The sequence below is a fragment of the Phodopus roborovskii genome, unplaced genomic scaffold (genome assembly GCF_943737965.1).
Source record: "Phodopus roborovskii unplaced genomic scaffold, PHOROB, whole genome shotgun sequence".
NCBI classification, from domain to species: Eukaryota; Metazoa; Chordata; class Mammalia; order Rodentia; family Cricetidae; genus Phodopus; species Phodopus roborovskii.
Window position 1 is genome coordinate 6,304,818 of NW_026126636.1, and position 10,689 is coordinate 6,315,506.

Sequence of the window (10,689 nt, forward strand, 5' to 3'; positions counted from 1 at the left end):
CTGGGAATTGAACTCAGGACCTCTGGAAGAACAGTCAAGTGCTCCTAACCACTAAGCCATCTCTCTAGTCCCCAAATCAACATTTTCTTTTCTTTTTTGGTTTTTCAAGACAGGGTTTCTCTGTAACTTTGGAGCCTGTCCTGGAACTCAGTCTGTAGACCAGGCTGGTCTCTAAGTCATCTCACCGAGATCCGTCTGCCTCTGCCTCCCGAGTGCTGGGATTAAAGGTGTGGGCCATCAACGGCCGGCCTCAACGTTTCTTAAGGGGACTGGAGAGATGGCTCAGCGGTTAAGCGCACTGGCTGCCCTTGCAGAGAGAGAACAAGAAAGGAGGAAGACATGAGGGACTGGCTCAGGGTTGGGAGCAATGACCTCAGCCCAGTGCCAGGCACCCAGGCCCACGGTGCTGTGCCACACCTTGCTGGGGACAGGCACAGAGAACAGGAGTGGCCTTTCAGCCTTCTGTGGCCTCAGTTCCTTGCATACTTCCTCTTGGCCCAGTCAAATTTGCCTCCCGATTGCCCTCCTTGGAGCCAGGCATCTGAGCCCCCGCCCACTGCAGTAAAGACACCAGGCTGTGTTCAAACTTTATTGTTCACAGTGAAGATAAGGCCCCTCAAGAACTACGTCGTAAGGTTATATACGCTGGGCCACCACATGGAAGCCGGCACTGAGGGAACCGTCCCGACCCTCCCCGGAGCCTTCCTCTCTCAGGATCAGGAAGGCACTCAGAGCTTGGAGAAGGTGACACTTTTTGTGTCTTTCTTCTCCATGACTGCCTGGACAGACTTGATTATGTCCTGGGTCTGAAGCATGCTCATGTTCCAGGAGGCCTGGATCAAGGGTGTGGGAAAGACGGGCAGGGCGCCAATCAGAGGAGGTGTGTGCACATGCAGACCCACCCCCAGCCCTCGCTGGCCGCTCTGGACCAGGGAGGCCCATGACTGGTATAGGTGGCCTTTACCATGTAGTCAAGGCTCTCGTCCACAGTATGGTCTCGGGAGTAGACCAGGTTGATTTTTGACCCCTGCACAGCCACAGGACTCTTGCTAGAAATCTCAGCCGCCAGGGCAAAGGCTGCATCCAACATGTTGTCCTTATCTGGGAACACTCGGCTGCCAGGGAAGGAAGAGGTGAGAGGTGGCAGAGCCCTTTCCCTGCGGATGGCCAGGTGGCCTCACAGAGAAAACGGAAACCCAACCACGGGGCTCAGTCAGCCACGGGCGGGGTCATGCTCAGAGGAAGGCCACTGAGAAAGGCCCAGGAGGCCATGGCGCCTCACCCTGGCCTGGGTGGCCCTATGCCCCTCCCTGCCATCAGCCAGTCGGGGTCCTACCTGACCAGCCCACTGTCCAGGGCCTCGTCAGCCATCATCTTTCGTGCGGTGAAGGTGAGCTCATTGACCAGGCTGTAAGGACAGGGAGGTCAGGAGCTGATGTCATCTGGGTCTGCCCCTCCTCTCCGGGTCCACTACTGTCCCTCTCACCTCTGGTTCCCAATGACCTTGGGCAGTCGCTGCAGTGTCCCCACGTCGGCAGCCAGGCCCAAATCCACCTCCTAGAGGGGAACACTGTCAAGGTCTGCTCTGCGTCCGCCATGGCTCCCACACAAGCTCAGCGCCCCACCCTCCAGCTCAGACACCTCAAGAGGCGATGCTACCTGGACCCCCAGCTTGCTCACAAGGCCCTTTCCAGAACCCTGGCTCCACTCCAGCCCTTGTACAGATGACAGCTGTGTCTATGCATAAACCACTAACTCATGATGGGTGCGCCCAGGATGACATCCTCCACCTCCACAGCTGAGCCTGCATCCCCTTTCGGAGCTGGGCAGTGCCAACTCAGAGCTTTTTGTCCATTCATGCCCTCTACCATGAGCTGTGTACCCGCCCACCTTTCTGCCAGGGTCTCACTGTGTGGCTCAGGTTGGTCTGTGTGGTGTCAAGTGTTTCCTGTCAACCTGACAGAACCTAGAGATCAGCCTCTGGGGTACTGTCTTTTTTGTTGTTTGGCTTTTTTTTGAGACGGGGTTTCTCTGTGTATCCCAGGCTGTCCTGGAACATGCTCTATAGACCAGGCTGGCCTCGAACTCCTGCCTCTGCCTCCTTGGGCTGGGATTAAAGGCATGCCTGGCGTGAGGTACTATCCTGAGTGCAATGACTGATGTAGTTAATTGTGGGTGGGACCCTGGCATGTGGCGGGCTGGACACTTCTCTCTTCTAACTACAGTGATGAGGCCACGGCCTCCTTCAGGGTCTGTCTTCACTTGCCAGATACGATTGACCGTGCCTTGAACTGTGGGCTAAAACAAACCCCTTCTCTGTTAAGTTGCTTTTCCAAGGATTTTAGCATGGCAACAGGAAAAGAAACCACGGCAGCCCTGCACTCATTGGGGCAGCCCAGGCTGCCAAAGTCTCTGTGGTTGAGACTACAGGTGTGCCCCGCCCTTGCCAGAACCTTACACCTTCTTCCAGGAAACCCTGAGTCCCAGCTGCCGTGGCCTGCACTGTCCCTGCCCTGCCCCCATCCTGTGGCTGTGTAGCCCTGCAAGGGTCCCAGAAAGGCAGGAGCTCAGGAAGTGCCTCACCTTGACCTGGAAGAAAGCATCCTGGGCACAGTAGCGAATGTCACAGGCAGTGATGAGGTCCACGCCTGGAAGGAAAAGGCCAGGGACAATGAATAATGACGAACCGATTCCTCTTCCCAAAACACGCGGTCACAGCTGGGGACCACCTGTAATTAGCAACAGCTGAGCTGAGGCCAGGGTGGGGGGCGGGGAGCAGGGGGTAGCAGCTCCCCCTGCAGGCACCCTAGTGGTGGCTGGCGACTCCAGACTCACCTCCACCAATACAGCCTCCATGAATGGCAGCAATCACTGGCTTAGGGCACTAAAATAGAAAGGACGGTTGGGGGGTCAAAGCTGGCAGAGGAAGGGTAGGCAGAAAGGATGCCATGCAGCCCTGTCACCTTCTCAATGACAGTGAAGGTCTTCTGGAATTTGCTGATGAGGTCGCGGAGGTGCCAGGCCATGCGGGCTGCATCATCTCCTGGGGTCTGCAGGAGGTGTGCCATGTCCACGACGTCAATACCTGACGAGAAGAGAAGCCATGAGGAGGCCCCACTTAACTACCCCAGACAGGGCTCAAACCCAAACACCACCACAGCACAGAGAAAAGCTCACGAAGGTCTGGGGGTATCTGGGATTTCCTGGGGGGGGGCACCAAATGACTATTTGCTGCTTTGTTTTACCCAAGACAAAGTTTCTCCATGTAGCTCAGGCTGACCTCAATTTCCAGCCTCAGCTTTCCCCGATGCAGGCAATATTGGCATTCCCAAGAAAGACATTCTCCATGAATGGTAAACTATCCCCACACATCACTAGGGGGAGCCCATGAGCCCTGCCTCCCAAACCCAGCAGAATAAATATGAAGTCCGAGCTGCTTTGCACTTGCCTACCATTCATCAGTGAGGTGGGGGACATGGCTCTGTGCTAAAGCATTTGCTTAGAATCCGCAAGTAAAGACCTAGGAGTGTGGCTCAGTGGTGGAGCCCCTGCCTAGAATCCCCCAGTGAGGGGCTGGGGTGTGGCTCAGTGGTAGAGCCCCTGCCTAGAATCCCCCAGTGAGGGGCTGGGGTGTGGCTCAGTGGTAGAGCCCCTGCCTAGAATGCAGAAGTCTCAGGTTGGTCCACAATGTGTTAAAAAACCATTCTAAATAAGAGAGACACAAAGCCCTTGAATCTCATGCTTGTAGTCCAGCACTTTGGAAGCAGAGGTAGAAAGATTGCTTTAAGTTCGAGGCCAGCCTTGTCTACATACTGAGTTCCAGACAGCCAGGGCTACAGAAGCAGTCTCAAAAATCACTAAATAAACAAATAACTGCTGCAGAGATTTCCCAGGGCTTAAGAGCGCTTGTTTTGTTTTTTGTTTTTTTTTTTTGTTTGTTTGTTTGTTTTGTTTTGTTTTTGCAGATGTCTTAGCAAAGCTGCAGTGATCATCACCACCTTCCAAGCTTCATCATGCCACCCAAAGATGACAAGAAGAAAAATGCCAGAAAGCCAGCCAAAAAAGACAAAGAGCCAGTAAACAAGTCTGGTGGCTAGGCCAGAAAGAAGTGGTCCAGGGCTGGAGGTCTTGAGTTCAAGACTCAGCAACCACATGGTGGCTCACAACCATCTGTAATGAGATCTGGTGCCCTCTTCTGGCCTGCAGGTGTACATGCAGGCAGAACACTATACCTAATAAAATTAAAAAAAAAAAAAAAGTGGTCCAAAGACAAAGTTCAGGATAAGCTCAACTACCTACTCTTGTTTGACAAAGCTCTGTATGACAAACTAACTATAAGGTAGTTCCCAACAATCAGCTGTGGTCTCTGAGGGACTGAAGATTTGAGGTTCCTGGGCCAGGGCAGCCCTCCAGGAGCTACTTAGTAAGATTTACCAAGCTCGTTTCAAAGCACAAAGTCCAAGTAATTCCCACCAAAAACACAATGGGTAGAAATGCCCTAGCTGCTGATGAAGATGCAGGAGCAGGTTCCATCAGCTGTACATTTGGAAAAATAAAACTATTAAATTAAAAAAAGAGAGAGTGCTGGTCATTGGTGGCGCACACCTTAGTCCCAGCACTCAGGAGGCAGAGGCAGGAGGATCTCTGTGAGTTTGAGACAGACCAACCTGGTCTATAAAGCTACACAGAGAAACCCTGTCTTGAAAATAAAAATAAAAAAAAATTTTTTTTATTGGCTTCTCTTTTATGGCTTCTCTTCCAAAGGTTCTGACACCTTAACACAGATGTATGTGTAGGCAAAACACCAATGCACACACAATAAATGAAGAAATTAACTTAAGGGAAAAAAAAGCACCTGTTACTCTTTTGTGGGTGGGCACTGGGGAGGGAGGTTGTCCAGTTCCTAGCATCGACGTAGTCACTCACAACCATCTGTAATTCCTTTTTTTTTTTTTTTTTTTTTTTTTTGGTGGGGGGAGCATTTGAGACAGGGTTTCTCTGTGTAACAGCTCTGGCTGTCCTAGAACTTGCTCTCTAAAGCAGTCTGGCCTTGAACTCACAGACATGTGCCTGCCTCTGCCTCCTGAGTGTTGGGATTAAAGGCGTATGCCACTACCACCTGACCCATCTGTAACATCTAACTCCAGTTCGAGGGTGCTAGGCATATATGTAATGTACTTACATACATGCAGGTAAAATGCTCACGTGTAAAATAAAAACTAATGTTTAAAAATTACAATAAAATACGCAACCCTTTCTGTGGCCTCCCCAGCCATGAACAAACCTTACTTCTGTCTGCTGCTTAGGACACAGTGGCTCCAATAGTCCCATCCAGTGCCTCTACACTTCCTGTTCCCTGTGCCAACAACTGTCCCCTCATGATCACAAGACTGGCTACCGGCCTTACGTCCACACAGCTCAAAGATCACCTTCTGAGAGAGGCCCTCACCCAGTTCCCTCTATCTCTGGCTCTACCTTTCTCCAATCCATCTGTCTGATCCAGTATACCTAGTCATCATTCTAGAATGTCAGCTCTACGAACTGGAGTTTTGTTGTTGTTTGTGAAACAGGGTCTCACTCTGGCTGGTCTGAAACTCACAGAGATCCTCCTGCCTCTGCCTTCTAAATGCTGGGATTAAAGGCTTTAATCCCAGTTTGGGCTCAAGAGTAAGGGGACCTCTGGAGCAAGCTGGCTAGTCAGACCAGTTTGAGTGCCAAACTCCAGACTCAGCAAGAGACACGCCTCAATGTACAAGGTTGAGCGCAATCAAGAAAGCCCTGGGACATCAGTCTTGGGCTGTGCCTTCACACATGTGCACACACATGCAAAAACATAAACAGAACAAAAAAGAACAAACAAGAGGCGGGCTGAACAGCATGTTCAAGTAGGAGGATCAGAAACTCAAGGCTAGTCTGGCCTAGATAGTGAGATCTCATCACAAAGAAACAATTAGAAATTTGAGGATTGTAAAAAAAAAAAAAGTACCTGAAGTTAAAAAAAAAAAAAAAAAAAAAAATCGCTGGGTATGTTTCACAGCAGAAGAGAGATGCCAGAAAAAAGGCCATGGAGGGTGTGAAGCCTTCCAGGAGGGCTCAATGGGATAGAAGGGCGGTGGGGGTGGGGATGGGAGGGAGGGGGGAGAAAGGGAAGGAGAGGGAACTGGGATCGATATGAAAAATAAGAATTTTAAAAAAAACATAGAGAAAAAAAAAGCCATAGTAATAAGTGGAGAAAGGTCCAGAGAGGAGAAAGCCCAGTGGATTTCTGTGTCTGGGGAAGCAAGCAGAAGTCAATACAGTGTGCTGTTACTGACAAGGCCTGTGGCTATGAAAACACATTTGGTCCCCACCACTACAGGCTTTGAGAGGTCCAGAGCCTTGTCGCAGGTCACAGGTCCACCATGGAAATCCAACTTCAGGGTCCTGCCATCATGCTCTGCTGTACTAATTTCTGTGTCGGGACTTGTGAAGAGGGAATTCTGGGGTTTGTACCAGCTCCGGAGTACATCCGCACGTGAATGTCTTAAAATAGACCGAAAGAAAACAGCTGGTCTAGCCTGGCGTTGGTGGCATGCGCCTGATGGGGGATGTCCTTCTGTGTGCTGTGAATATGTTTCTCTTATTGGTTGATGAATAAAGCTGCTTTAGCCGATGGGCAGGCAGGATGTAGCCAAGCTGGAAGTACAGACAGGGCTCCTATACTAGGAGAATTTTGGGAGAGGAACACAGAGAGTTGCCAGAGAGAAGCCATGGACCTGCTGAGGACACACACACACACACACGTAATTATTTTTTCCTCTAGACAGGCTTTCTCTGTAGCCCTGGCTGTCCTGTATCTCGCTCTGTAGACCAGGCTGGTCTTGGGCTCAGAGATCCGCCTGCCTCTGCCTAGTGCTGGTACTAAGCGTGTGCATCACCAGATGGGCTATTATTTTTTTCTTTTATTAATCATTTCAGAAGAAAGGGAGGAGGGCCAAGGCACTGCTCAGGCATGGTGTCACGAGTGTTTATAATCCCAGCACTCAACTTTTAGGAAGCTGAGGCAGGAGAATTACATCAAGTTCTAGAGCAACCTCGTCTAAATATGGAGTTCCAGGCCAGCCAGAGCTACTTAGGGGAGAAAAACAAAAACAAAAAGCAAAAAGCAAGGGTAAACAAGTAAAATCAGCAAAGAGAGCAGAGGGAAAGGCAGCAAGGCAGCTTTCCCCCAGGAGGAGGGAGGCCAGCAGAGAAATTACCTGAGGTGAACATTTTCCCTGCACCAGATATTACAACAGCCCGACAGTCAGAGTCTTCGGATATCTTCTGGAAGCATTCCACCATCTCCCTGTGTAGGAGCCAGAAGTGAAGGGTTGTCCGTGGAGTGGGAAGCCCCTGTCCCCGCCTCCCCCTGCCTCCTCTCGCAGACGGGCTTCTGAGTCTGCAGACCTCCAGAAGGCCTTGTTCATGGCATTCCTCTTCTCTGGCCGGTTTAGCTGCACATGGAGAACATGCTTCTGAGCCGATGTCACTTGAAGAGACTCATAGTTGTGGTCTGACAATTCCTCGGGAGCTCTTTTGAAGGCCTCTTGTGCAGAAGAGCTCAGAGGCCGAAGGCTGGCATTGCAATTCAGCTGGCTGGTACCTCTCAGCTCTGGGGAGAGATGGGAAGAGCCTTTGCGATTCCAGAATGGAGACATTTCAACAGCATACACCCCTGAGTGACTCAACACAAGTTCCTCGGAGCCCCCGGCTGGCCGGACATAGCTTTTAAGATTAGGATGTGCTTATGAGACTATTTAGTTAGACCCTTGTTTGTGGGAATCACCCAAGCTTGGAGAATCCAGATCGGAAGACAGGCCTAAAAATTCTAACTGCATTAACTACACAACGGCTCCTGCCTCTATAACAAGACTACGCAACAACGAATCCCCCCAGATTCACGGGTAACTCACGCTGCATCAGCAGGCCGTGGAGTTTGCTGGAAACTGCCCTCATCTCTGCAGAGGTCCGCACTGTGGAGTGGCGCGACGGTCCACGGAAGAAAATAAAGGGGGCGGGCATAAACACCCGCCATGTTGGTCAAGGGCATCGAAGCCACCGCGGCCATCAACCTTTAGTAGCAAGGCCCCACCTAGTTCGCCATCTTTACTAAGGGCAACTGTAAATAGCAACTCCCTCCTGTCTCCTGTGCTTAGGACGTTTAAAAGTGAGACCTTTGGCCCAGTGGGAAACTGGCCTGAGAAAACATTTGGCTGCTGGAAAATTCTGTATAAAGTTCATCACAGCGCTGTGTTATAACAAGAAAACTGAGGACAGCTGAAACAGTCAATAATGGCAGCAGCCTAGAAATCTACCGTCCTGCCTGGATATGGTTACAAAAAAGTTGCTAAGATACAGACAGGACAGAATCAAGCAGTTTTAATTCCCTCGCAGCCGGAAAGTGGTACAGCTTCCCGCGGGACTCGGAAAGCTGGCTCCTGGAACAAGGAAGTCACTGGTTCAAGGTTCCTGGATACTTAGAAATGCTTAGGCAGGAAGGAGTAAATGACTCTAACGCCCACCTTCCTTTATTTTGTGGTACAAGGGTCCTGAGACAAGCAGCATAGGCAAGCATTCTACCACAGCACAACCCCTAGCCTCTTTTTTTTTTTTTTTTTAAATATAAGGTTTACATAAACCTGGGGCTGCCCTGGCACTTGCAAGGATCCTCCTGCATCCTGAAAAGGGGTGATGTGCACCAACGTGCTCTAAAAAGAACCCAAAGAAGTGTAGTGGCTCACGTCTTTAATCCTAGCCCTCAAGGGACCCAGGTAGGTGGATCTCTGTGAGCAACTTCCAGGACAGCTAGGACTATGTAGAGACCCTACCTCTAAACAAAACAAATTCACACACACACTCTCTCTCTGTCCTTTTTTTTTTTTTTTTTTTTTCCTTTCTTTCTGATGGTTTTTTGTTTGCTTGCTTGTTTTTTGAGACAAGGTTTCTGTGTCATGGAACTCACTTTGTTGACTAGGCCGGCCTTACACTCACATAGATCTGCCTGCCTGTGTCTCCCTTGTGCTGGGACTAAAGATGTCCACCACCACACCAGGCTTGCTAGGTTCTTAAAACACACGCAAACACACACTCCCAAAGTACTGAGGATGCATTACCCGAGAGCATAAAATACTGTGTAAGTGTGTTCCTTAGGGAAATGTTTACCAAGAGGGCGAACAGCTGTGTCTGAGCCAGTGGATGTTTCCTTTTTAATGAAATATCTGTAACCCAGGCAGGCTCTTTTTCAAGAGACTATCAGGAGAAAATCCTGTGCAAATACCAAAGTGGGAGAGGAGGATACTCTTAATTTCAGCTAAGCAGCAGTTACCGAAGAGATTTGCCCCGTCAGCAAAAAGACTAGAAAAAAGGTTAGCTCCAGAAGAAAGCCTGGGACAAATGGCTAACTGGTGCCTGTTAGCATATAGAGCACACACTGGTTAAGTATGTCCTTGCAGTTCCTCAGCATCCCCTACTCTGAACTTGAGCTCCTGGCTTTCCTTTCTTCCAGCTCCATTTATTCCCACATGTCCCCATCACTTTTGCCATGCAACCTTTGGTCCCCGCTGCCCCATGGCTGGCTTCAGTCTACTGGTCATGTTTAGTTTACTACCTTCTCTCCCTGCTCTGGACCCTTCCAAATGACCCTGGCGTACCTCCCACCTACAATAAAAACCTTCTCCTCAACCAAACCATGGAGTGGTCATGTCTTCATTTCATTAAGATGTGTACTGTTTAATATAACTAGTACAAAAAGAAAATAATTGTGGTGTGTGTTTGCATCTAAAGGTCAAATTGCCTACAGAGAATACGCTGGGACAGACGGTACGAAGCTCACTTTGAGTAACTTTTATTACATACAGCAAACCCAGGTAGATTTGGTACTTTCCACTTGATAACCCATGATTGCAGAAGGCAGTTTAGCTGGAAGGCCTACACGAGGCTCTCAAGGACACATTGTTACCTCTGCCACTAATGTGGCCTGCTCCTCTGCAGATTACCTCCACCCTCCATGACATCACAGTCCTTAACCCATGCTTCTAGGCCCTGCCTTCTACTGAAGTCATCTTTGGAAGATTCCATCTAAATCCCAGGACTATGTATGTCCCACTACTTAAAGGGCTTGCATTCTTCAACTCCACTGTGAAGTTTGCTTCAGGATGAACATCAGGTTACTTAGCAAGAAAGGTCTGGAAACTACTTCAGGAGGACCAGGTTAGGTAAAGCATCAGCTAACAATGATACTCTGCAGGAGCCAAAGTACTGTTGTAACTTGTCATACAGAGCATTGTTCCAAACTTTCCTTCCTAAACAGACACAGCCATAGAGGAACTTCCAATCCCAATGACTTTGACCCCAAGTCTTCATTTGGTGGAAATCTGAGCATACAAACAATAGAAATGTAAAAGGACAGACCTGTAATCCCAGCACTCAGGAGGCAAAGGCAGGGAAGCTCTGTGAGTTCCAGGGCAGCCAGGGCTACAGAGAAACGGTTTGGGAATTAAAAACAAAAAAAGGAAAATAACTCCTTACTGGGGGGCGGGGGAATACACTTTTTTTTTTTGGTTTGCTTAATCCAGTCTTGTCTTGCACTCACAAACACAGGTGTCTAGGTCCATTCTGTGGGTCCTCCTATACCAGCTTTACAACTTCCCTCATGTGGCAGCGTCATTG

General features: G+C 49.5%; 1 protein-coding gene across 1 annotated transcript; it reads right to left on the bottom strand.

Moving 5' to 3' along the window:
* Positions 1-639: 639 nt before the first annotated feature.
* Ech1 (enoyl-CoA hydratase 1) lies at positions 640-8,035 on the bottom strand. The gene is made up of 10 exons (XM_051207577.1): positions 7,935-8,035; positions 7,429-7,633; positions 7,239-7,327; positions 2,964-3,085; positions 2,836-2,884; positions 2,584-2,648; positions 1,487-1,557; positions 1,337-1,408; positions 965-1,115; positions 640-833 (listed from the first exon to the last, which is right to left on the bottom strand). The coding sequence occupies exons 1-10, from the start codon at positions 7,975-7,977 to the stop codon at positions 729-731; spliced, it is 972 nt and encodes a 323-aa protein (XP_051063534.1). The 5' UTR covers positions 7,978-8,035; the 3' UTR covers positions 640-728.
* Between the last annotated feature and the right edge of the window lie 2,654 nt (positions 8,036-10,689).

What these genes read in the sequence shown, in the direction of transcription:
- Ech1 (XM_051207577.1), bottom strand. Translation starts at nt 7,977, where the DNA reads ATGAGGGCAGTTTCCAGCAAACTCCACGGCCTGCTGATGCAGC. An exon ending in ATGAACAAGGCCTTCTGGAG is followed by an intron (nt 7,328 to 7,428) that starts GTCTGCAGACTC and finishes GCTCCTACACAG; the next exon opens with GGAGATGGTGGAATGCTTCC. An exon ending in ATGCTTTCTTCCAGGTCAAG is followed by an intron (nt 1,558 to 2,583) that starts GTGAGGCACTTC and finishes GTTCCCCTCTAG; the next exon opens with GAGGTGGATTTGGGCCTGGC.